This window comes from Babylonia areolata, chromosome 18 (genome assembly GCF_041734735.1).
Source record: "Babylonia areolata isolate BAREFJ2019XMU chromosome 18, ASM4173473v1, whole genome shotgun sequence".
NCBI classification, from domain to species: Eukaryota; Metazoa; Mollusca; class Gastropoda; order Neogastropoda; family Buccinidae; genus Babylonia; species Babylonia areolata.
Window position 1 is genome coordinate 45170306 of NC_134893.1, and position 26830 is coordinate 45197135.

The 26830-nt window shown below is 38.4% G+C and overlaps 1 protein-coding gene across 1 annotated transcript; it reads right to left on the bottom strand.

The window, feature by feature from the left end:
- Window positions 1-25141, bottom strand: LOC143292832 (eukaryotic peptide chain release factor GTP-binding subunit ERF3A-like). Its single transcript, XM_076603446.1, has 15 exons — window positions 24819-25141; window positions 21381-21446; window positions 20334-20516; window positions 19421-19454; window positions 16552-16629; window positions 15835-16015; window positions 14793-14947; window positions 14412-14558; window positions 13951-14044; window positions 13422-13502; window positions 12773-12874; window positions 12096-12167; window positions 11508-11597; window positions 7445-7616; window positions 1-6746 (listed from the first exon to the last, which is right to left on the bottom strand). The coding sequence occupies exons 1-15, from the start codon at window positions 25042-25044 to the stop codon at window positions 6703-6705; spliced, it is 1725 nt and encodes a 574-aa protein (XP_076459561.1). The 5' UTR covers window positions 25045-25141; the 3' UTR covers window positions 1-6702.
- Window positions 25142-26830: the final 1689 nt, after the last annotated feature.

Here is a 26830-nt window from a genome sequence, read left to right on the forward strand (position 1 = left end):
TTCAAACACACCCACTCCCATGGGATGCCAGGGGTCTTTCAGAAAAAATAGCATATCCCCACCTGGAAATTCTGAGCAAGAATTTTCCTCTTTTCTACTGCTCTCTTTATTTCTGCCTTTTTTTTCCCTTTCTTCCTTCACTGTTGTCTTCTTTTTCTGCTTCCCAGCCTATCCCCCCGTCTTTTTTCTAGCAAGCCTTTATTTTTTTCTTCTTTTTTTTTTAAATTTTGCAGTCTGTGATGTACTGTCTGTGCTGTTTTGCTCTGGCAATTAGGTTGTGTGATTGTGAACACTGGGATGGGCACAGTGTCCATTCTGCGGTACAGTATTATTTGCCTATATGGCCTTTTTAAATGCATTTTTTATTTGGCTTTAAAGTACTGTTGTTTTTTTCCCCTTTTTTAACGATTTTTTGTAATCTTGGGATGATAAATAAAGTGGAAAGGCTGACATCCTCAGCACAGCCTAATTGTATTTGTCTAAAGGAGCTAAATGGTTAAGATAATGAATCATGAACTGTGTTTTGTAGGTTTATCTTCATAATATCTTTTTTTTTTCACATATGTGACAGTTTTGTGTTATATGCAGTTGGACATTTGTGTAGTTAGGCAATCCTGATACAGCCATGTGCTGTTGGCTCAACTATAAGCAACAACACACACACACACACATTTCAACTTTGCTATTCTTCAAGTCTTGTTAAGTTTCACCGCCATCTTCTCCTGGCTGAAGATTCTGACATGATTCTCAGGAGTTCAGTAATTATATTTGGCCCATCTGTTCAGCCATTAAGAGTGCACACACGGATACATTCAAAACGCACCATGCAAAAGACCATTTTTTTTCTTGTTTTTTTCTTTTCTTTTCTTTTTTGAAGATTTTATTCATCTGACTGTAACAGTCAGGTTACTTGCAATTCCCACTGCCTTTGAGAAAGGGGGAAAAAATCTTGGTGCTTTGAAGCAACTTAGAGTTCTAGGCAAACCAAATACATCTCATCACAAAATTCCTTCACCCACTCCTGCTGAGCTCAAGGTTGCAGACCGACTGCAACAGCAATGCATGCAACATGGGGTGGGGGCTGGCTTCTTGGAACACTATACAATGCTAACTGGTTACACTTCCAATCATATCAATACCTTAATCGTCACAGTAACACTGACACTCTGTATTTCATTTCCATGACAAAATCAAAAAGTACATCAGAATATTACTTCTTCCCGCTTTCCTGATCTCAAACAAGTCTGGACATTGTCTGAGACATTTCAGTGGGGGTTAGCTTTCGTGCACAACTATATCAAACTTGGACTTTTTGTTGTGAGCACTTTACTTCTAGAACTATTCCAAGCTAAAATATGATTCAAACCAAAAATTGTAATCATGAAGATGGGGAGTGAAAATAAAAAAGGCACGTAATGTGGCAGGCCAGTGGTTCTTTTTCAATCTCCAAAGAAAGATTCCATTTTTTAGCAGTAGAGACAGTGAAATGGGACGTTTCCATTTTGCTGGATAAAAAACACATTTAGTCAGCTAAATCTCTGTTCATTTCCAGATATGCGTGTATCACTTCAAAATGTGCATCTTTCAAACAAACTGAGAGATAATTTACTTCAAATGCTTCCAGCTCTACAGGTTTACTCTTCATCACAATGTGAGACCTAGTACCTACCATATGAAATCAATAATGTTTTGCCAGTCATAATCCAGTTTACAAGATACATAAAATGAAAACATTCAAATGAGTGAGACATCCGTAAAAAGCTGATGCCAGCGTAAAACAAAATCACACTAAATGGATCGGTCAAGATTGTGATTTACACACACAGGTCAGTCATGGATAACACCAACATCTCCTGTTTCAACCAAGTGACAATGAACATGGCATCACTGCTACATGGGACTGACAACAAAACCAAATGCACACATGGAACTGGGAAAGCTCATGCACTGCAAGTATGGAGCTATGACAACCCAGTAAAGAGACAAAGCAACAAAGAATGTCAACTGAAAATGGCATAAAACTCTTTTTCTCTGATTTTCAAACCATAAAAATATGTTAAGCTGGCACTGAAAAATACTAAACATCACCTCATACATATCTACATATACACAAAATGTCTGATTTCACAAATGCATAACCCTGTACATTTGATTTAATTCTAAGAGACAGTATCTGAAGTATACACGGTATTGATACACCAGTTATCAAAATGATCAAAACCAAACTAAAGGCAACTAAGAATATGGCCTTGGACAGTTCCTTCCTTCACACTATGGAAAGTAATGTGCTGTCTGGATGAAAAACATGCCTTTGCAAAAATAATCATTGATCAGAGATGTCATCTATGCTGAATACACTCACCCCTGCTGACAAAATGTTGTGACCCTTAAATCTCATCATTTTTCAGCAATATTATCAGAATTTTAATGAAAAGTTGAAAGACAAAATATCTCTATTTTTGTACTTTTTCTAAAAATGTATGCTCAATTAGCAACCATGATTGGTGCATTCATGCACTTTTTGTTAAACTCCTACAAGTTATAGTTGTTGTTTTTTTTTCTCAGACAATGTCTCTTATTCACTGGCATCAAGAATAACCGGATTCTTTACATAAACAGTGTGCCATGTCTCCATGCAAAACAGTTATTTTTTCTCTTTCACTGACAGCATCAATGCCACGATATCCACAAAATGCAGTGATGTCAAAGAAAACAACACTTCGTGAAGACACAAACAAAACAAAAAAACATACACAGTGATGCATTCTTGAACAGAAATACTGATCAATAAATAAACCTCGCCGCTACTAACAAGAAGCTTATGGCCCTCACCTCACAAGCAAGCATCACTGCAGTGCAAATATACATTCTCACACCACAGTTTTGAATGGAGTAAACTGTCTTCTCCAGCAACGAAATTGTTGGCTGAAGTTTAATTCTAATTGTAACTAGTGTAAGAAACATGATACAGTAGCACCTCCAGTAAAGACTCCTCTCAAGCACCGGCCCATTCTCAACATGACCAAAATGTCTGAAGCAATGCTTCCCACTTTGGGCTGGACACCTGCGGCAGACTTTGTCCTAACACAGTCCCCTCAACTGGTTTTGATCTGTGAAATCCATTTATTTGCCAGACTGCTTGAAACAGAACGGCAGTCAAGGTCTGATGTTGGCATGCAGTCGGTCGGTTGAGTGGGGAGTCTTTCTTATGGGTTTGGCATTCTTTAAATAAAATATAACAGGCAAATCTGGCTATGGTTGCTCATGAATGTATTTACTGAAGACAGTAAACCCAAGTAGCTTATATGGTCTGATTGCATGCCTATGACCAGAAGCAAAATGTGACTGAATTTTAAATGCCAGTTGCCACTCCAAGAAAACTGAATGAAAGCAAGTGTACAGATGACTAAACTCCACAGGAACACAGAAAGACCTGTAGACAGACCAGTCTTTCATTAACTTCTCTTTTTTGCTGAAATGTGTAATGGTCATCACACTCAACTCCACTAGCAGTCTACCAACTTGTCTCACTGGCCTGACTTTACAACCCACCTTCCTCTCCTTCAGGGTTTCTCAGCGTAAATACTCCAGCAATTATCATTTCACTATGTACAAAATAAACTGACGGCTTTCTGATTATTTTACATATGAAGTTTTCATTTATTTTTCCATACTGATACTGTCTGACCCCGACAACAGAACAAATCTTGTTTATTGCATCTTAACCCTGGAGCAGTTTGATCTGATCATTCATCCATCCTCCCCATTAACGACCCCTTCATATTTAAACAAAAATTCCACAGTTGTCATAGACAGATTTTTCTGTCTTTGTTTTCAAATTTAGACCAACAACAATCTATAACAGTTCACACGGAAACTTTCAGTCTGCCAAGTTACCTAGACTGAGTAAAAAATAAAAAAAAGGGGGAAAAGGTCAGAAAGAGAGAGAGAAAGAAAAAAGAACTGTCAACACTGTGAAAAGACCTAACAAACAAAAACTTGATCAATCGTTTTAAAATCAAACACTTGGCTTTCAATGCTCTGAATGGCAAACTGTCACACTTAACAGATCAATCACTTCCATTCCAGACTTTACACACACAATTCATTAACAACGAACGTCAAGTACCTGTCGCAAAAGATTCTTGGCGCCTAAATTTCCCCTTTCTGACCTGGTCACTGTATTCAGTCCAGCTGTGTAAACTGGCAAGGAAACCAGCAGGAAGGACAAGAAAGTAGAAAGGTTCTTATTGTCTCCAGCACTGCAGAAGCAGACCACACACACAGCCCAGCCAATGGAGGCACTCTGTGGGACAGTAGAGGAAGCTTGAAGTCCACAGCCCACATGTGGACAGGAGGAGGATGAAAATTATAATCATGATGATGACTGCAGAGGAGACAATCAAAATAATCTAGCTGTAAGCCTGGATGATTTTTTTTTTCTCTCTCTGGTGATTCTCTTCATGAACATTTTTTTCAGTTGTTGAAAATAAGCTTTGTGGACACACACTTGTCTCACAACCCAGCTGTAAAACAGCAACTGTTGCTTAGTCATAACATACATCGTTACAGGGCTAATGCTTCAGTGACACCACTCCTTACTATTAACTGGACAAAAAGTGCTCCTTCGGAAACAGATTAAAAGAAACAATCAAGGAAAAAGAAACAAGATCTAAATAAAACAGAAGGAAAACATCACATCTTTTCTAATGCAACACATCAAAATTTCTCTTTTTTGTTTAGGGGAATCTTTTTAAAATCTCCTTGAAATCTACTTCTTTAAATAAATTTTTTTTTTAAATAATAATTAAAAAAACAGCCGGGAAACTTGGGCATCCAATGCATATTTGAAAGATACACAGAGCTATGCAGATGAATCCAGAATGGTGATTTTCAGCCTATAACAGACACTGACGTTTAGACATTGTTAGTGCAGACCAACAAAAGCTGCACTTTTTATATTCCAGTGGGCCTGAAATTCATTCTTCAAACTTTTGAAAAAATCAAAACCTTGGATCTGTAGAACATGAGGAAGGGCTGCATGTCTGTTGTCATCTTTGGTGACTAGAGTGCTAACGACAGATGTCCAAGATAGACTGCATCCATGTTACAACCTTACAATTAAATACGCACAGGAAGAAAAGTGTATATATATTTATTCTGTACAAACTATATTCTTCCTGTCTCACATCAAAATCTTACATTAAAAGCTAGAACCAAATACAGCTGAACAAAAGAAGAAAAAAGTGACCACCACAAAATTTACATCAGAATGCAAAGGTGAAGGAAATACAATTGACAGCAAAAACAAATTACCATCAACCAAAAATGTACTATGCTTACGCAGAAATGAAAGCATAAGAACCAAAACATGAACAGTGCGAAGTGAAGTCTAGCGCGTTCAGATAAGCTGTGGCCATCCATAGCACTCAGTATATGCCAAAAGGAGCAGAATATGAAACCTGTCCAATCACACGATCCATTCAATGATCATCAAGCACTAGATACAATCTGCAGTTGTTTCTTGTGGGGTGCAAGGGAGGTTCGGGGGCTGCCCCCAAGTATACACACCTTAATAATGGGTTCATCATCAGTCTGACCTCCAATACAGAGCAGCATGTACTTAATTATTGCCAGTAAAAGGGTTATGGACATGTTCAGATCCACAAGTTGAGGTCACAACCAGACCTTTTTTTTGCGTCTGACTTCCCTTCTCCTAATGCTTTTCTTTTTTTATCTCCTTTGAACAAACTAACACCACTAACTCCAGCCCAAACAGTAAAGAGCAGAGTGAGCAAAACAAGCAATGACACACACATACCCACACAATATGGTAGCAAGAGTCAAACTGAACCCATGATAGAACATTCACTCTCCAAGGACATAGGACGCAGCAAAAGCAGATAACAGTTTCCTGAGAGAAGGTAATCACAGAGGGCACTTGGCAGTGTCCTATCTACAGTCAAGCTTAACTTGAACATGAGAATTTCTGTGACTTTCCCAACCGAAATCAAGAAGTCATATGCCCACATGTTTCATTTGTTCACCCAAGCAGAACAAAATACACAGGCAACAAAATAATCACTCGCCGGTCTCTATCACACCTTTACGGATAGAATACTGCACAAGCACCAACTCTCATGAAACTATCATGTACTCTTGACAAACAGGAACAACCTCCCCCTCCTCACTTACCTGAAAAAAATTCCACCACTCGACTCATCAGGATCACAAACACACACACAAGCACCCACACACACTGAGATTTTCCATTAAACACACCCACTCACACATCCATACAAACATATGATTATATCTTATTTGGAAGAAGAAAAGCAAATATTAGACACAAAAAGCTATGCATATGATGCACAATGTTTCCTTCACTCATGGTTGACATGTAACTTGGTTCAAAGGTTGCTTGCGTGCTTGCTTGCTTGACTGACTGACCCGGCCACTGCAATAGCTAGCTCATGTCCTGACACACATTTGCAGATCACCTGTACCCTTGCCCAGTCAAATGCGCCTCTATTCACACCTTCTGCATGCTTTGCCCTCACTGGCGGCAGCAATACGTTGCCAAGTCCAGGTGTTGAGAGAACCCCTCAGAGGCCCATGATGCCCTGAGGGAAGTCCTGGTGCATTCTGTCCTGTCAGCCAAGGATGGTGTTCCAGAGTCAAGAGTCCCTAGGGAGGGGCCACTTAGTCTACCAGCTTCAGCACCTTGCCAATAGCAATGGTTTTTCCTGCAAAAGTGGGTGGGGAGGGTGTGGGGGGAACAAAACCGATTACTATGTATAACTCCTGTCATGAAGGTGATTAATTTACACATAAAAATAGTAAAGAAATAAGAAAGCATGGATAGAGAAAAAAAAGAAGAAAAAAAGAAGAATATGAACATCAAGTGTCTATAAGCTAACTGGTATGACATGTCAAATGAACAGTCCTTCACTTCCAAGAAACATGGCTGAGAGACAGGGATACACACCCCACATGCATAAGAGACACTCATACAACTTGTTTTTCACAGGTTTTGTTAATCTAAACAAAAAATGAAATGCACCAGCCTAAAGTGTGCTATGAAAGATAGTTAACCAATATACAGCAATTTTTTTTTTCCATTCTTCGAAACTCACTATACAGAATGGAAAAACTCACTATACAGAACAAGACACCAGAAAATCATTTCCAGATTTATATGTTTGTTTTGTTATTCGATCAAACTCACTGACTCTCAGTCAAGTACAGAATATCATTAATTTCCAGATTTATGAATTCATTTCTCTATTATTTCTATCTTGTGAAATTGTTTCATAGTCTCTGCTAATTTATCAATCTTTCTTCTTTTTTTTCTGTCTCTCTCTTTGGGGAAACCCACTGAAAGGGAAATTTACTTACTGATTCATTCATTCTCTTTCTTTTCACTGTTTTATGACATACTCACCTTCATCTCGAAGTGTGAACCTGCCCATCTGGGGGAAGTCTTTGAACGTTTCCAGGCAGATCATGCCGCCATTGACCTCTAACCGTGCCACTCCCACCTGGTCCTGTTTGATGAAGCGTGGCCGGATCTGCGTCTTTTCCCCCGTCTTTTTGTCAATCAGGCAAATCAATGTCTGCAGCAAACAAACACAAAAAAAAATCACAGAAAATTTACAGAGAATAAATAAAGAAAGAGAAAAGGAAACTGTGTAATAAAAACGCAAAATAACATCAAAAGTGTTTACACTTATCAATAGAAAAAATAATAAAAAGACCAAGTGGATTACTATCTGTGCATATGCCATTTACTAAGAGACGGGGAGCAAAATGGGGTAAAAACAACAACAAAAAAAGAAAAAAAGAAAGGCCTGGCTTTTAACTCTGTGCAATTTTTTTCCCCTTCATTTTTGATCATTGGTGATTGATGGAGAATTTTCAGAAATTATCATATATAAAAACACCTGTTTGTTAACAAAAGCAATTGTTCACTAAAATAAACCTAAACAGACACATTTATCATGTAAAAAGTATTATTTTCAAGAATTATTGTCCTGAATCTACGCAAAAGGAGGTCGCCACATGCTTTTGCTTCTGACACCATCTTGAATTCTGACATTTGACCCAGCATGTACTTGCCAATTTTTCCTACAGTATGACTTCAAACAACACTTTCTCACAAAAATAAGCCTTCGACAGCTCCGATGAAGACACCTGGGAGCTACAGGATGCCATGTCTGACAGTGATACAGAAAAAGACCCTATCTCCCTTCGTCGATTCCAGACTGGTCACTGGAAATTATTTGTCGGCTTATTTTTTATGTGTCTCATTGATCATTTGACAGTCAATAACACACACACACACACACATATATATATATATATGATAGTCAGTCGTGTCTGACTATGACCATCAGAACAGCAGAGGAGGCAACTGCTGTTCTGACAATTTGGGCTAGAATTTGATTATAGTGGAGAGTGTCTTGCCCAAGTACATCCCCACTCTCTCGGCCAAGAGGGTTTTAGGATAGTCGGTGTTGGGATGGTTCCCAAAGACCAACTAGCCCACAAAGCTGCAGCACTAAGAGCCAGTGCAATTTTGCCTCCTAGTTTCAGAGTCATAGTCCTTCACAAAAGATTAAGCTGTAAATGGTTTCCCACTGACTGGAGAAACCATTGATAATACAGCTCTCACTTCGCTGTTGGCCCAAATGTAAACTTATGTCAATCTGTGAATAATATAAACATGTAATTCTGCTTCAACACATCACATGCTGGATCTAGCAGACTGACCCAGTTTCTGCTTGCAGACGAGCAAGTGCTTCGCAATGAGAATTCAAGACAAACTGAGCAACTGTACTGATACTGCGCTGATTATAATCATGTGTGTCCATGATTTATGTTTTTTTCATATGAGTCTGTGTGTGCGTGTGCGTGCGTGCACGTGTGTGTGTGTGTGTGTGTGTGTGTGTGTGTGCGTGCTTTTTTCCCATGCATACAAGGTTGTGTATGGAAGTGTGTCAAGTGTTTGTGTGCGTGTGCGTGTACTTTTTTCCCTTGCATCCAAGCTTGTGTGTGTGCGCACCTGCAACATGGTAATGGCAATGGCTGATATCACTCTCTCTCTCTCTTTCTATTATATATAGATGTGTGTGTGTGTGTGTGTGTGTGTGTGTGTGCGCGCGAGTGCGCATGTGAACATTATTTTGGTGCACATTTCTATCAGCCGAAAAAAATGTGATTTTCGCTTTTTGTTACAGGAATGCATATTACAACACGGCGGATCCAGGATCACAGAACCCCCCCCCCCCCCCCCTCATCCCCCCCCTGCTCCACCCCCCTTTTTGAACCTGGAGTCTAGCTGTATGATGTCAAAACAAGGGCTGATATCAACCAATATTTGCAGCCAGTTGACATACTTTCTACGCAATGGGGAGACAACAAAACTGTTTCATTTCTGTCAGCAGCTCATATAATGAATAGATCCAGCTTTGTCAAAAACAAAAAAAATATTGGTGGGGTGGACAAAAGTGATCAGCTATCCAACAAATACACAACACAAATACACAAAACAAACAAAGGTGGAAAACTCTCCACTGATATTGCATGAGTAAATGCTTTTGTTTTATTTCAAGATTTCAGTAAAAAAAATTCTGAAAAAAACCCCCAGACATTCCAGAATTACAGAGACATGATATATATGGCCATTTAGACTTTACTGAAGAAGTGATCAGACAGCTTGCAAGCTGGGTCAGACCCCTGCCGAAGTCTGCACTAGTTGGGTCACGGTTAAGTATGTGTAATTAAAAATGTTATACAGAGTTAAAGAAAGAATTTAAAAAAAACAACAAAAAACAACAACAACAAAAACACCCCAATGTGATGTGTGTTACCTGTGGAAACAATCTGTGCTTTGTGGATGGCAGGAGCTACCTTCTGAGTTTTCACGAAAGTAAGATCATGCATGTGTATGTGTGGGACTCAAATGCAATGATGACAAGGTAGGGGGGTATCTTTTTTTCTTTCTTTTTTTAAGAAGTGATGGCTTCTGAAACAAGTATGTTCAGTTTGTTATTACCAAAAGTGTTATGACAGGGAGAAGCCAGAACGGAAGGGTGATGACTTTTGAAGATATATACATAGGTTTGTTTTTTGTCTCAACAATTCTTTCATAGTTTCTTCCTCAGGGTGTTTTCTGCACATTCTTTATATACCCTTTTTTTTTTTTTTTTAATAGATGTGTAAAAACAAATTGGTTTCTTTTTCACATTCTTTTCATAACCCATGTATATGTACAGAACCAAAGCAACTGTTCCCACTGTCAAAACAAGTAAATTGTTCAGGTGGGAGCCATCAGTCTATTTTTAGCAACAATATCAACACATTATTTAAAGAAAGAAACAGACTGTAGTTTGTAAATGATATAAATTTTTGTATCCATGATGCTACATTAGTGTTAACCATCTAAACTCATGTGTTTTTTTCCCGCAAAACAAGAAGTCTGTTGTGTACATGACTTATATATGATTTGTAGCAAACAATCAGGAAATATAGTTACGATTTTATTCATTATACTGAACAAGTAGTTTTTGACATAGCACTGAATTTTTTTTCAGATGAAAGAAAAATGATTGCTTTTTAAATAAAAGTTAAAACTGTGAATATGACTATGTTCCACAAGCATTTACAAAAATATAATATACTGAAAGTCTGTTTTATTCTGATGACATTGACATATAATACAAGAAGTTTAGTCCATGAATGCACATTTTACAAGCAAATTAAAACTGCGGCATAGTTACTGCAAAAAAAGTGCAAAAAATTCCAAAACTACTGAGAGTTAAGGACTTGCAAGCTCATGTTTTTGCCAAGCTTTCTCAGTTGCCATGCACTGTGCTTGACCTTTGACATCTTTTCTTTCTGCAGGGTTTTCTCTCATATTACGACAGTACATGAACAAATCACTGCCACAATGGGATGCAACAGCTGAACACTATCATGTCAATCTGTTTCTGTAATGCCATGCTGTGACCATGACTTCTGGAATTTCAACATCATTCATACTCTATGGCCCTATACAGCCTGCACTTTTCCTACAATGTTATACTGCGACTGTGTCCCTTGGACTTCAGATTTTGAATCATAACATCTGAATAAAATTATCAACATTACCATCCTACCAAGTTTGATCTTTTCCTCAAAAGCGATAGCTGAGAAAAAAGATTAAACAAATTTAAGTCACCTTGGACATTATTTACTCCCTTGACCCTTTCTACACAAAGCAGGATGATAACAGATAAGTAAACAATCTTTTTTTTAACCTCACCTGATCAAGTGAATAATGATGAATTACTGCAATATTCAATGAACAATATATATTAAACAATACAAAACACACACACGAACTGTGATAGTGCACAGTACTCTGTTCATCACATTTAATAAAAGACTAAGTTACGTATCTCCATCATCCTTTTCACAAACTGCTGACTTACATGTTGAACAGTTAAAAAAAACAACAACCTTACCTTTATTGTGACCTCTTCTGCACATGTGTGAATGTGTACCATACAACTGTAGCCCGCACATATAATGGACTTGTGCTCCAGGATCACGATCTGGAAAGTTCAGAATACCAACAATGATCCCTGTACTGCACAAAGTCAAAGAACAAAACTGAGGAATATACTCAGTCACACCTCTTTCAGTAATCCTGGGTAAAATGCTATCTTTGATTTAAACCAGACTTGATTCCTGTGCACAAAATAATGGTCAATGTCTATTTGTGCTTCTTCAAACTATTGTAAATACTGAGAATATTTCAGCATGCATACAGTCATGTCCATTCTTTTTGTTGATTAAGATTAATTTGAGAATATCTGTGCATACACCATGAATCAATTCCCTTAAAAACTATAAGTTGAAGTCAACTGTCACTGAAATGAAAGCACAAATGAACAAAAGAGTTGTTAAAGATCTGAATCCAATATTCACCTCTGACAACAGTGAAATAAAATAATGTTAAAAATGTTCACAACAGAAAACTGAAATGACTTTAACTGTTGACCAATGTGAAAACAGCAACAACAAAACAGCACAAAAATACACACACTTACCTGTGCATCAAATCTGCGTCCTGTGTGGCAAAGATTGTCTGGTGAGCACAACACAAAACCTGGAGAAACATCCTGCACACACACAGGGGGTTTAGAATATTATACTTTAGTTTACACTGGTCAGGATTTTAAAAAATCTAACAATATTATACAGCCCAAATCACTGAAGCATTACAGATGGGCACAAAAGAAACCAAATCAGGTTCTAAGGAGAGCAAAACAGGAAGATAAAAAAAACACAAAACACTACTGCTATGTCAAAACCAAACCAGTTCTGCTAGTAAGTTATAGAAAATTAGTGTGGAGAAAAACTTTCCATTTATAATAAAGATCCATAAAACCAACATTCAATAAACAGGATTATTTTTATCAGGATTTCCTAAAATCTTGAACACTAATCTGAAAGAAAACACTAATCCAAACACACACAGAAAGGAGTAATACAATACAATGCAATCATCATTTTGAGTTCGTTAGTCACCTTGAAATAACAATAAACACAAATACATATACATTCCTCATGTCACATCCCCACATCTCAAATTCTTAAGATCCCACAACAAAAAAACGTGGTCATAAACTGATCATGTGATCATCATAATACAGCCTCCTTTAGGCAAAAAGAACCATCTGTAAAGAAAATGTCATCCAGAACACAGTGAAAAGTGAGAACCCACCTCTTCTTCAACTCCTGTGACCTTTATTTTAACGTTTTCTCCAGGGTAGGCATCTTCACTCTCCTCCTCATCTGTTATTAGTGACACCACCTTCACGTTGGTCTGTCAACAGTCCACAATCATCTGTGTTTCATCACTCTCTTTCCAAGAAAAAAGGGAAAGAAAGAAGGGAAGGAGTGAAGAAAGGCAGTGAGAGGGATGAAGAAAGGGAAAGAAAAGCAAATGGGGAGAAGACAAGAACAAAAAAAGAAAGGAAAAAGTTTAAAAAAAACTGCACAAAAGTACAATCAATGTAATGGGGGAATATTGGGGCATTTTCAAGTAAGATCAGATGATTTTTTCTCTGGGTTTTATTATGTTTCATAGCCTATACTGTCATGTGCAAGCAGCTGTATTCCATACATGCAGTAAATGCCATCGCAGGGTTTGGATCAAACTTTTTTTTTCTCCATGAAAAGCAGGCAGCGGAAGGGGATACAATGACAGAGGGATTTTACCTCATTCATAAATCCAAAATGGCAACATCTGAGGATAGCTATGTATCATGTACTGAATCTGAATTATAGACATCAATACAAATGTTCAAGAAAAAATGACAGAACTTAAATATTCAAACATAAAAATCAACGGTAAAATTATGTGAACCCACCTTGTTTGGCATAAGGGTCAATTTCTGGTTACAGAATACGACGCCAGACTCAATTTTACCCAACATGATTGTTCCCATATCCTGCAAAACAGAACAATACATACTTAACATCATCATTCTTTCACTCCCTGAGAGGTCCCAATCCACATAATCCCCACGTTTTAAAAAATAAACATATTTCCATATAATGATTCAGCTACATGGTGAATGCTTCCCACAGAAACAAAACTTAAAATCAAAATAGTAAACAAGGAGCTGTAAACTGTATCAATAACTCAAATGTTCAGCCAGCTGATTTTGGTTATTTCAATATCCTTTTTTTAATACTGGCATGTAAAAACACATCACTTGTGCGCTTAGGATAGTCAGTCATGAATCTTCCTTTTCTTGTCATTGCAGACAAACCATTACTTAATAAAACCGAATCTGCCCAACAAAACCTAATTTGCCAAACACAATTTTCGCTAATCCAGGAATGATCATTCCCACTGAACACAAAATAACAATCCATGACAATGGTCAAAGTCACCTTGTATCTGTCCACAATGGGGGTTCTGACAGGTGCATCTTTGTCTCTGTTCATGGCGGGCATGGAGTCCAGGTACTCCAGCAGTGACGGGCCCCTGTCAAGAATTCACTTCATACAAACACTCTGTACTCTTCTCTGTACACAAGGAAGAAACCCTTAACATTTAACAAAATCAGAATCACAGACAGGCTGCAGTTCCAGACTCTCTACTATTTTTTGGAACAGCAGCTGGATTTAAATCAGAAATAACACATACCATTTGAATAATGTTTAATTAATATTTAGAAATGCAAAAAAGAATATAACAATCCTATGGACTATTACCTTTCAAAACCCTTGTCACAAAATCTAGGAATGCTGTAAGAAAAAGCTGTAATCACAAATCTGACACAAACTGACTGAAAGAACAGAGGCTCACAAGCCATGCAACCAACACAGTCCCACTCCCTAAGCTGCCTTACCTGTACCATGGACATATATCTTCCTCAGGCACAGATCGCAAGAAGGCGCCGGTTAACCCAGAACAAGGCATGAAGTAGATGTCCGTCTTGGGGTTGAAGCCACACTTCTTCAGGTAAGGAAGGAGCTTGTCTTTGCACTCATTATATCTGAAAAAGCAATACATTGTTTAAGCGTGGTGAAAACATTCAGAAATCAAAGCTTACATGGTTTTTTTCAGTTTAAGTTTTCTTTCATTTATCATGTGGTGCTATCTTCAAAGCAGAATCCATCTCTACCACTCAATCTATTTACTGCACACAAAAAAGAACAAATACCAGAAAACAACAAACAGACTTTCCACAGGATATTTTACTGTAGTTAAGTCGGTGTTGACACACTACCTTTCTTCATCCCAGCCGACTGTGGGATCATCCATTTTGTTGATCAACACCACCAGATGGCGTACTCCAGCTGTCTTCACTAACATAGCATGCTCACGAGTCTGCCCTCCTCGCTCAAAGCCTGTTTCAAACTCTCCTCTGCGTGCCGATATCACCTGTAAAAGTAACAATTATTGGATGAAGTCATGAAAAATGCATCAAATAAAATACACTTTCAAGTGAATCTGGATGCAACACCAAACACAAAATGGACTTAGATGGATGAATCATTATTAATCAAACGCTTCACAAAATAAGCATGTTACAAAATGAGTGCCAAACATACAGCACACACCCAGTATAAACTGTAAAAGCTTCAACAAACATAGTGTAATTTGTCTGGCATGATATCTGAACAGTTAGACCATTATATTTCCACTCCAAAGGTAAATGAGGTATGTGATTCCAGTCATGCTCCAAGAAGATTATATGGGGAGACATTTCTGACCATGGATGAATCTAAGTGCAGAACTACTAGTGCCTTCATCCCCATGATGTGAAAAGGCACACAAGATCAAATGCACAGATCAAAAGTAGTGTGATCCAAGTCAGTGTTTGGTGGGTTATGGCAACGCAGCTATTCCAGTACACACACATCAGTGAAAATGGAATAAGGCTGCCTTAAAGGCGGATAAATCTGGCCATAGCTTTAGAGCTTTTTCATTGGAATGAGTGAACAATTGTGTCACTGACTACAAACACAGAAACAGCAAAGTACAAACTCTAACAAAAACAGTGTCTTCCAAATTAAAAAAGAATCTGTTGGAATGCTCTTTTCCTCACTCATAACATCTTAATTATTAAAACAGACTCATATGCTTTTATAAAAAAAATAATTAAATTAAATTTTTTTAAAGTACATGAGTCATCCTGTCCCAAATATAATGCAGCAAGATGTTAACAATGGAGTCATCCACCGAAAATGAAAGAATCCAAGAGGCCAATTAAATCATCTTCCTGAAACAACCAAAATCCGCATGACCAAGCCATGCAGCCATCTTACCAAAATGGCTAAGTCTGCCTGTGAAGCACCACAAATCATGTTAGGCACGAAGCTCTTGTGTCCTGGGGCATCAAGCACGGTAAAGTGTTTCTTCTCAGTTTCAAAGTAGGCTCGCCCCACCTCCACAGTTTTGCCTTTCTCTCGCTCCTCACTGTTGGTGTCCAGGGCCCATGACAGGTACCTGTGACCAGAAAAAATGAATTACACTAATTTCTTCTACTTGTCAATGCACTACACCATATATTTTATTGGAAAAAAAATAACAAATTTAGCAGAATGTCTGAGTTGCATGTGTTTGCATGCATTCTATGCAATATAAGTTGAAACATTTTTTAATCATATCTTATTGAAAACATGTGAGAAAAAAAACATGAAGGGATTAAGATAACTGTGCTTTTATTCAGTAGTGCCCTTTTTCCTAGAATACCGGTTGCTGACCATGTTCCCCTAGATTTCAACCACAATGCACAGGACAGGAATGTCAGACCCCTGCCGGAGTCTGCACTACTTGGGTCACGGTTAAGTATGTGTAATTAAACTAGAGATTTCATAAAGCAACACTTGCATCATTCATTACTTACAGTGATACTGATAACTACACTATAAAAAAACACACCAAAAAACAAAACAAAAAACACAACAACAAAGAATAAAACTTGATATGCTCATTACAATGAAAAATGGTGGTTCATAACACACAAATACTAAGACACCTACCAAGTTTCTCTGTTCTTCTCCTTGGCTTCACGCTCGTATTTCTCCAGTGTTCTCTTGTCCACCATCCCTGTCAGGTATCTGCAGCACACACCCGAACAAAATATCTCTGTCAGACCTAATGATAATAATAATGGTATTTATATAGCACTGAATCTTGTGCAGAGACAAACCAAAGCGCTTTTACACCAGTCATTCACACGCATACATAACTCTAAAACTGTAGAAACTAAAGACAGGAAGGGCAGGCAAGGGGGACTATTTTGGGAAGAGGTGGGTTTTAAGGCCAGACTTGAAAGAGCTGAGAGTGGAGACTTGATGAAGTGAAAGAGGAAGTTCATTCCAATTGCAAGGTCCAGAGACAGAGAAAGAACGGCGGCCAACAGTCGAGTGTTTGAATCTGGGTATGCATAAACAGAGTGGATCCAAAGCCGATCGTAGTGAGCGAGATGGAGTGTAGAGGTGAAGGCAGCCACGGTGTGAGACAGGGAGCCAGTGGAGTTGTTGCAAAAGAGGAGTGATGTGCTCAGATCTTTTCTTTCTGAGGACAAGTTGGGCAGCAGAGTTTTGTATGCGCTGAAGGGACTGAATGGATGAAGCAGGCAAACCAGACAATAGAGAGTTAGAGTAGTCAAAGCGAGAGAGAATGAGAGAAACGACAAGTCTAAATGTTGCGTCAGTGGACAGATATTTCCGGACAGCACTGATGCACCGCAGTTGACAGTAGCAGGACTGACATGTCTGACTTATAAATTTTTGCATGGACAGTGTATTGTCAAGGACAACACCAAGGTTCCTGACTGACGTGGAAAGAGGGATGGATGTACTGCCAAGTTTGATTGTGTCAATTGGGATGGAAGACAGTATCTGTTTAGTTCCTATGATCATTGCTTCAGTTTTGTCCGCGTTCAATTGTAACTTATTTCGAGTCATCCAGTTTTGAATGTCCAGGAAGCAGTTGGATGTTTCTTGCGAGAGCGACAACAATTTTTCAGGGGTATCACTCTTCTGGAGTTGAGTGTCATCAGCATAAGAATGATGACTGATATGGCGGCTGATAATTTCAGCGAGAGGAGCAGTGCACAGTGTGAAGAGCACTGGGCCTAAAACAGATCCCTGTGGGACTCCATGTTCGATTTTAACGGGTTCAGATTGGAAATGATCAACAATGACAGACAGGAATCGATCAGTGAGATAAGATTTGAACCAGTTTAGAACAGTGCCGTTGATACCAAATGTAAAATGAAGACGGGAAAGAAGGACTGAATGGTCTATCGTGTCAAAGGCAGCTGACAAGTCGAGAAGAGTGAGAAGGGAAATTTTTCCTGAGTCGGATGCTATCAGTAGATTGTTCAGAATGTGGAGGAGAGTGGTTTCGGTGCTGTGGTCAGCGCGATAGGCAGACTGAAATGGGTGGATGAGATTGTTGAAACAAAGGTGGTTGAGCTGCTTGAGGACAGCTTTTTCAAGGAATTTGGACATGAATGAAAGATTAGAAACTGGTCGATAGTTTTTCAAAATGTTTGTGTCAAGGTTGGGTTTCTTCAGAAGAGGCCGGACGATTGCAGTTTTGAAAGTGGATGGAAACATTCCAGTGAGAAGGGATGAGCTGACAATATTGGTGATTGTGGGGAGAAGATGTGAAAAACACTGGGAAAAGACTGAGGCTGGTATAGGATCGAGCTCACAGGATTTTATTGTCATTTCTTTCAGGATTTCATGAACTTCTGTTTCAGTCAATGGATTAAAGGAATGGAGAGGAGTGCCGCTGAATTGAGGATCCGGATGAACAGGTTGGAAAGACATTTGGTCTAAGATGGTACAAATATTTTGGACTTTGTCGAAAAAGAAAGAGGAGAAGGCATTGGGGAGTTCAGATAAAGTGTAGGCAGAAGGAAGGAGTCTTTTTTGCAATCCAAGAAGATTTGACATGACAGAGTAAAGAGATTTGGTGGATTTGGCATCGAGAACTTGAGAAGAAAAGAAGTTTGTCTTTGCTGAAGAGATCATATGTTTGACTTTATTTATTTGTTTTCGGAATATTTGATTGTGGATTTGCAATTTTGTTGATTGCCATCGTCTTTCCAGTTGGCGACATTTGCGTTTTGCAAGTCGAATGTCTTGTGTTTGTGTGTACCATGGGGCGGAGGGTCTGTCAGGGAGCATGTGGATAGTGGGGGGTGCATGTTCATCCAGCAACTGAGAGAGGACAGTGTTGTAATGTGTGGATACGTCGGTACAGGAAGAAATTTTGGAAAGGCGTTCAGCAGCTTGAGAAGAAAAAGTGTTAATGTTGATGGATTTCAGGTTGCGACGAGTAACAGATTTTTTGGTTCTCGTAGGTTTTGAAATATTTAGCAAGAATATAACAGCAGAATGGTCGGAAGAAAGTTTGTCAGTTACAGTCACTGACGCAACCATGGCATCAGAGTCACGTGCGATGAGCCAGTCCAATGTATGGCCAGATCTGTGTGTTGGTTCTGTAACGAACTGAGAGAGAGAATGAGTGGACAGAGACAGACATAGGCGTTTGACATCAGACCTCTTTCAGATTATTCCCAACTGTCTCCAAACCTTCCAATCCAAAGTATTTCTTTTCAGAGTGTGACTGAGTGTGTGTGAGTGAGAGAGTCACAGATAAAAATTGAAGATAAATCCCACAGGAAAACATGTTCCAAATTTTCAAATTAAACATTTACACAGTGCAGATCAGCATACTAATGGACAAAATCAGGTCTATATATTGAATCTTTCACCTTTACATTTGTATTCATCATTCCATTTGTTCAACAGCAGAATGACATATAGTAACTGCTTTCTAAAAGTCAATAGCACCTGCAATACATTTTAAAAATGAACTGACTGGACTTACAAAAGATGTCCACCAATAGTAGATTTTCCGGCATCTGCAAAGACAAAATTACAATTTATTTAGCATCACACATAAGCAATAAGTGTTACCACAAAATAGTATGTCTCAAAGTGACAAGGAACATCATATATCAATCACCCAAGTGTGTGTCAACTATGGGAATTACTGAATGAGCAACTTGCTATCTAAGTACAGTGCAATCAATTCAGTAAAAGTCTAGTAAAGATTGGAGAAACATGAACCACAATGTGCTACGGTTCATGAATTTATCATTAAAGTTATGCTATTTATTAAACAATGTTGCTTTTAAGTACAACAATGGTTTCATCTGGACCACTTACCACTAATGTTTAATACTTAAGTGCACCTCCGCACACTCCAAGGGTTGACTGTATGAAGTCTCTTGTCCATTTTTCCTTTCTTTTTATTTTATTTTTCAAAAAGGAAAATCTAAGTTTTAACTGTCATAACAAAATAACAAGCGTGACATTGCATTCAATACTTGATCTGCATGTCCAACCGTGGCCACCTTCTCAGTCTGCTTTCTAGACCATGCTCTTCGGAAGACTTGTCTGCACCATCGCTAACTATACCATCCCAATGGTTCTCTCTTCCACCACTTCATCAGATGCCTCATCCTCCATTCATTTTCTTCCAAACTGCTAAGTTTCTTTCATGAGCTGAACAAGAAACTGGAGTCTTACCTATGATGCAAAGTTTTGATTCTAAAAATTTTTTTTTTTAATTATGAATAAAAAGAGTCTACAAAATTATTTTTGACATGCTTTCGTGTGGTAATGGCAGTCCCAAAAAAAGTCAGAAGTATTGAACATGAAGACAAGACACCAAATTTTCAAAACATAACATACATAACAATCCAATTTTTAAAAAATTAATATTTTGGCAGACTCACCAACATGCCCAATGAAGACAACATTGATGTGGTCTTTTCTAATTTTGGCGGCACTTTCTGAGGATTTCTTTTTGTGCACAACTATGGGTTCCTCGTCATCCTCCTCCTCATCTTCCTCGCCATCCTCCTGGTCTTCCTCTGGATTTTCATCCTCTTCACCCTGATCCCATGACTCATCAGGTTCTGAGAACAAGCCAACAGTAGCAAAATGTTGTCTTTCTTTTCAATGACAGAAAACAAACAGAACACAGACCTAAACAATAGAATTCTTAATTCAACTTGAGGACTTTCTTCTACATGAAAGAAAAATAATGTCAAACAGAGTTACAGACCTAGACAGTTCCAAATTCAACACAATAGTTCAATTGCTAAGTCAGTAACATTAACAAACAATCACATCAATTATTTCAGAAGCATATTTTCTTTTTCTCCTCATTCTCTCCTTGGCCGATATCAAATCAAATGATATTTGACATTTACAAATCTGTTAATATAGACATAATGGCAGCAAAGACTTCTACATCTAACATATATGTTATTTACTAAATTAATTATGACTTTATGTTGTTGTTGCTATTACTAAATTAAATTCAAGTCTAGTAAATCACTGACTGATGACGAGTAATGTTGAACACCGTTAAAAATTAACAATGGTCTGTAACCAAATTTGTAATAGTTCTATAGACCATGGATCATGTTTGCAATCAACTTTTTCTATCACACTCTGATATGGCTGTGTATGGGGGCCAGGGGTTCGGGGGTGGGGATTCGAAATTGGAATGAGTGTTGTGGGAGTGATAACTAGTACTAATGTCACTAAAACAGTGCAGTGATGGGACAAAGGAAAAAGAAAAAGAAGCCTTTTCTTTGAAAATTATGTATAATGTCAGTGGTGCTAAAGGTGCAAACCTGCCAAGTCTGCTTATGATTATCACAATCACATCATCTGATCACGATGAAAAAGGACATCAAATACTGAAGTTTCAGTCTAACACAGTGTAGGATCTAGAGGTGTTAAAACTGAAGCAAGCAATGCCAGATGTGTACCTTTTTCATCCTCTGCTTCAGCTTCTGCCTTGGTTCCTTCATTTTCTTGTGGGCTGTCTGCATCACCTGGAAGTCAGAGGAAAACAAATTACTTTAAAATGCACAAAATGTAACATCCCCTTCTATGTTCCAGTAGTGCTCCCTTGATTCGACATGGCACAATGAAATTGAAATGTGTACAAATATATATATATATATATATATATATATATATTTACACACACACACATATATATATTATATATATGATGATATTAATAACATTTGAATAACATTTAATAAAATTAAATACTAATTTATGATTTTATATATATATATATATATATATATCTTTTTTTTTTTTTTTTTTTTTTTTTTTTTTATTATTTTTTTATACGAACTGTATGAGTACATTTGATTTTACCAGTAATTGTAGTTGATACCCCCTCAGCAGTTTCATCAAGTAATGGTTATGACTCCTATGGTTGGTCAAATATGACTGCACAAAAAAAAAAAAAAAAAAAAAAAAAACTCTGGAAAATGGACTGTAACTTTATAAAAAGGATGAGTAAAGACAGCTGGCTTTCCATAAGAATTCAGTATCAAAGTTAAATTGTACTTTGTAGCAAATGGTGACTGCAAGCAATAAAAAGGAGGCTGTCAAACTTCAGACTGATAATCCAATTTATTAAAATCATTATCAGTATGTATACTGTGCACCAATACTCTGCCAGCACATTTGATTTCATTGAAATTTTCTAAAGAGATCTGACTAATCTGTGTTCTACATGTCACATGACATAGATCATCAACAGAATTAAAAAAGAAAAAGAAAAAAAGTTTACTATTAATAATTATCGATGTTCTGAGAAGCATACTGATATTCAACTTCAAGAAACACAACCACAAAAAAGACAAATCCATTTTTTTAATCTGTAAAAACTAAAAATCAAGAAAAGTAAGACAGCTAGCCTAATGAAGATCAAAACTAGAAATTGCGGAGCAATGGAAAATAAGATCCAAATGCCCAGCTTCATCCCAATGAAGTTGTAAGTCAGTGACAAAACTCCAAGCTGTTCATCTAATCTAGAGTCCCGGTAGAACTCTGGGAAGCAAACTCATATATGGCCAGTTCCACAACCAATTATTTAATGTTGCTAAAAGGGTTTGAGCATTTTGCATTCAGTATAAGGATCCTGGATTCAATATGGTTAACAGGTGTGCCTGGTGGTTAATGCCAATTTAGGTGCAGCTAAGTTTTTTCCTATCTATTGACAGGATCAAGTGACAGGCTAGTGATCAGAGCATTAGATGCTCAATCTGAAGGTCATGGGTTTGAGTCCTAGCTTGCGGTTAACTCTTGGCTGGGTTAAAGATGGAGATTTTTTTTTTAATCTCCCACTCCAAGGTCAACGAAATGTGCATGCCTGCAACTGTGCTAGTGGCTTTTGAAATTACATTTATGCAAAACATGTATACATGTATACATTTTATCATACAGAAGATAAAACATGCACATTAAACGTAGAGATCCTGTAATCAATGTCAATGTTTAGTGGTTTATGGAAACAGGAACACACCCAGCATACAAATCCCTGAAAATGGAGTATCGCTGCCTAAACTGGAGAAAAAACAGACATTAAAAAGCCCACTTGCTGAAAATATACAAATTAATACAGTGGGGGTCACATTCACAAAAGCAGAACATGAACTTCCAGTTTAACCAGTTGCTGTGGGATTCGAATCCCAGTGGAGGTGACAGTTTTCAGCCTGTGGCCAAGTGTGCTGCTCTAATTTCATGACCAAAACTGTAAGTGTCTGTATCTCTTGGGTTCGGTTGACACTGGGATATCATTAAGACAGGAAGTGCAGATTTCAATCTTGTCATGTAGTCCCAAACCTAAATGGACCTCTATAGCAGCATCGACATCATCATGGTCATCCTACTTCTCCTTCTGTATCATCAATATATATATATATATTTTTTTTTTTTTTTTTTTTTTTTTTTTAAGAAGTCCCAAATTATGTGACCTTTCATGCCCTGATATCATGGTGACTCAGTTTCAATACCCTTCCACTTCAACATTTTTGGTTAGTCTTCAGTGTCAGCAGATTCATGGGGACCGTCATTGGAGGGACGTGGTAGCAGTCTCCACCCTGGGGCAGACGCTTGCTCAGTCTGGCTCCGCGACTATGCCATTATTGTTGTCAGTAGGGGGCTTAATAGGTGGTGTCCGGACTATTAAATCAGAAAACTGAAAAGGCACTACTGAACACCCCCAAAGTCCTCTGGTGTGTGGCCTCGTGGCGACCCAACATAGATGGTTCTCTGTGGACTGCTGGTGCTAGGATTATGACAGACAAGCCCAGGTGTGGCCATGTATGGTGGACTAGGGATGAGCGGTGTGGCAGTTACGCCACTTAAATGGTGCAGACTATAGGGCAGAAATGTTATTTTTTTTAAAACCTTTCCAGTTTTCAAGAAAAAGTTTATATTTCAACCTTCCATGTCAACATGCTGACGAGCTACTACACAGATGCCATCTTCAGTTTATGTTGTTGTTTTTTCAGATGAAGAAAAAATATTGAATTTAAAAGAAAGCGATAGCATACAAAAACTTGTGGGTCTCCATAATAATGACGTGTACATCTGTGTTTAGTATGGCAGTTAGTCACTGCATGTGTGTGTGTGTTGTGTGTGTGTGTGTGTGTGTGTGTGTGTGTGTGTGTGTGTGTGTGCTATATCTGCACACACCTTTCACATATTGTTGACAATCAGGTGAACAGCATTTTGAAAGCCAGTTAGAAAACATAATACACAAGTAATATGTATTGCGATACAATTTTCCCTCCATACCTGGCACTATATTTTTGAGCTGTTTCAATTTTAACCCACTCTGACTTGGTGAAGCACTTGAGGTTGATGGTACTAGTGATGTACAATTACATCTTGTGATCAGCTGTTCACTCTCATATTGGACATGCAACAATGTTGTCATGTGACTTCCAAATGTTAACAAAATGGACCCACTGGCTTAAATATGCCCTTGTCTCTGATATAAAATGCTTGAAAGCATGTGTCTGTGTTGTCATAAAGTCAAACTCAAAGCATGCCAAAAATATGTGACTTTCTTCTTTTAAACAACAGTGCCAGTATTATTAGGTCATAATCAGACCAAATGGTTCAAAATTATGCAACCAAACGATTAAATAACCGGAAAGCCATTAAATCTGTCTCCTTTTTGTTGTGTTTCTATGGCATCGTCTGCTGAAAATGAGATGATAGGCTACCAGTTGCTTTCTGCGATGTCAGATCACGTCACCATCATCGACATCAGTCATCTCCGCCTCGGTCATTAAAACACACGTATATATGGAAGATGCGTGTTGTCGAAAACACTGATCTTGACCATGAGATTACAGTACATTGGCATCGTTAATATACATCTACGATCTTACCAGCATTATTTGTTTCTGATGAGGAATCTGTAATTCCTGTCGTTTCAGAAGTGCCACTGGGAACAAATGCGGGGGCAAACACATTTTGGCCAGGCGTGAAGACTGGTGCATTAACGTTCAGTTTCATCGCGAATGACGCATTCAGCTGGGATCCTGTGTCTCCGGTTCCACCTGATGTATCATCCCACGTGTCAGGAACACTATCTTCGCCGTTTGTTGAAGCCATGATGTCAGTTATTAAGAAAAAATATGTGGCTGTTGCACGATCTTACGAACACCGCGTGTAAGACTCCCTCGTGACGTCACTAGCAGTTTCACATGAACAGTGCAATCTTCCATCTCTGTGATTGGAAAAAAACAATTTTAGAGGATTCTTCATTGGACTGAACAGAGATAGTATCTGAAAATATCTGCCTTTCCTTAACTGAACAGATATTTAATCCATCTGAAGAAAACATACGACTAACATAGTTGCTACAAAAGTAACGATGGGCTCGGAATCTTCGCTCTGGAGGTTACCTAAATCGGTACAAATTTTGACATTGTTGGTATACATGTTGCGGCTAAATGCCAGAAGGCTTACTGGTGTCTTTCTCAGTTTCTCCTCTGGATGTCTTCTTCTTCTTCCATTAATGGTCAGCGGTCATAACTTTGACCATTACTAGCATTTTATGCGTGCTGGGTATTTTCGTGTCTCCATAACCCACCGAACACTGACATGGATTACAGGATCTTTAACGTGCGTATTTATCTTCTGCGTGCGTAAAGTGACACTGACGAAGGGGGTTCAGGCACTAGCAGGTCTGTACATAATTATGTTGACCTGGGAGATCGGAAAAATCTCCACCCTTTACCCACCAGGCACCGTTAACGTGATTCGAACCCGGGACCCTGAGATTGAAAGTCCAACGCCTAAACCACTTGGCGGCTATTGCGCCCGTCGTAAGTGTAGTGTTGTAAATATATGCCAAACTACCATTCATGTAACCATGGTTACTGATAATGTGCATGCTGTATTGATATGATGATTCCCCCCTTTGCTTCATTTTCATGTTTCCCATTCGAGGGCTAGATGATAAAAAGTATCGTCTTGCTTACTCTATTACCCCGCGGTCAGAAAATAAAATTTATTCAGTTAAATTCTTCTCTCTCTCTCTCTCTCTCTCTCTCTCTCTCTCTCTCTCTCTCTCCTCGCGCGCGCCCACGGTGTGTGTGTGTGTGTGTGTGTGTGTGTGTGACTGTGTGTGACTGTGTGTGTGTGTGTGTGTGTGTGTGTAGTTGTTTACATTTATTTGTTTATCTGCTTTATTATCATTATTAATTGTTCAGTATTGTCACGGCTGTTTTTTTGGCCTACATTTTATTTCTTTACCTATCTGCTTACTTTTAAAAGAATATCATATGTTACTTTTTTTTAACATTTTGTCATTTATTCGTTAATTTCTTTCATTTATTCATTATTGATTAATTTCTTAATTAATTGATAAATTCATTCATTCATCAAGTTAATACAATGATGTATCCAATCCACTTTATATATGTTTATACACCTATTTCAGTTTCCTCAAGGCCTGACGAAGCGCGTTGGGTTACGCTGCTGGTCAGACATCGGCTTAGCAGATGTGTCAGGCGCGTATGTGGTTTTGTCTGGTGACGCTTCAATAGTGACTGAGTAATTGAACTGAACTGAACCGGCCGGGTCTCTGTCTCTACTGACTGACCTCTGTGTGTCTTTAAGTTTGCCTCTGCCCTTCACACTCTCGCTGCCTGTCTTATCTTTTTCTCCTGTTACCGCTTTGTCTGAGAGAGAGAGAGAGAGAGAAGAGAGAGCCTCGGCGAAGATTCACACACACATGCACACATGACACACTCGTGCGCGTGTGTACACACACACACACACACACACACACACACACACGGCGTACGTGGCACTGGCACTACGCACATGGACACGCACATCGATACTCACATCAATGTCCAAGTCCCATTAGCTCACATTTCTCCATTTTCTA

Coding starts and splice junctions, on each gene's coding strand:
- LOC143292832 (XM_076603446.1), bottom strand. CDS start 25,044: ATGGCTTCAACAAACGGCGAAGATAGTGTTCCTGACACGTGGGATGAT. Junction 16,630..19,420: donor ACTATTGGTGGACATCTTTT/GTAAGTCCAGTC, acceptor TGTGTGCTGCAG/ATACCTGACAGGGATGGTGG. Junction 14,045..14,411: donor GATATATGTCCATGGTACAG/GTAAGGCAGCTT, acceptor AATTCTTGACAG/GGGCCCGTCACTGCTGGAGT.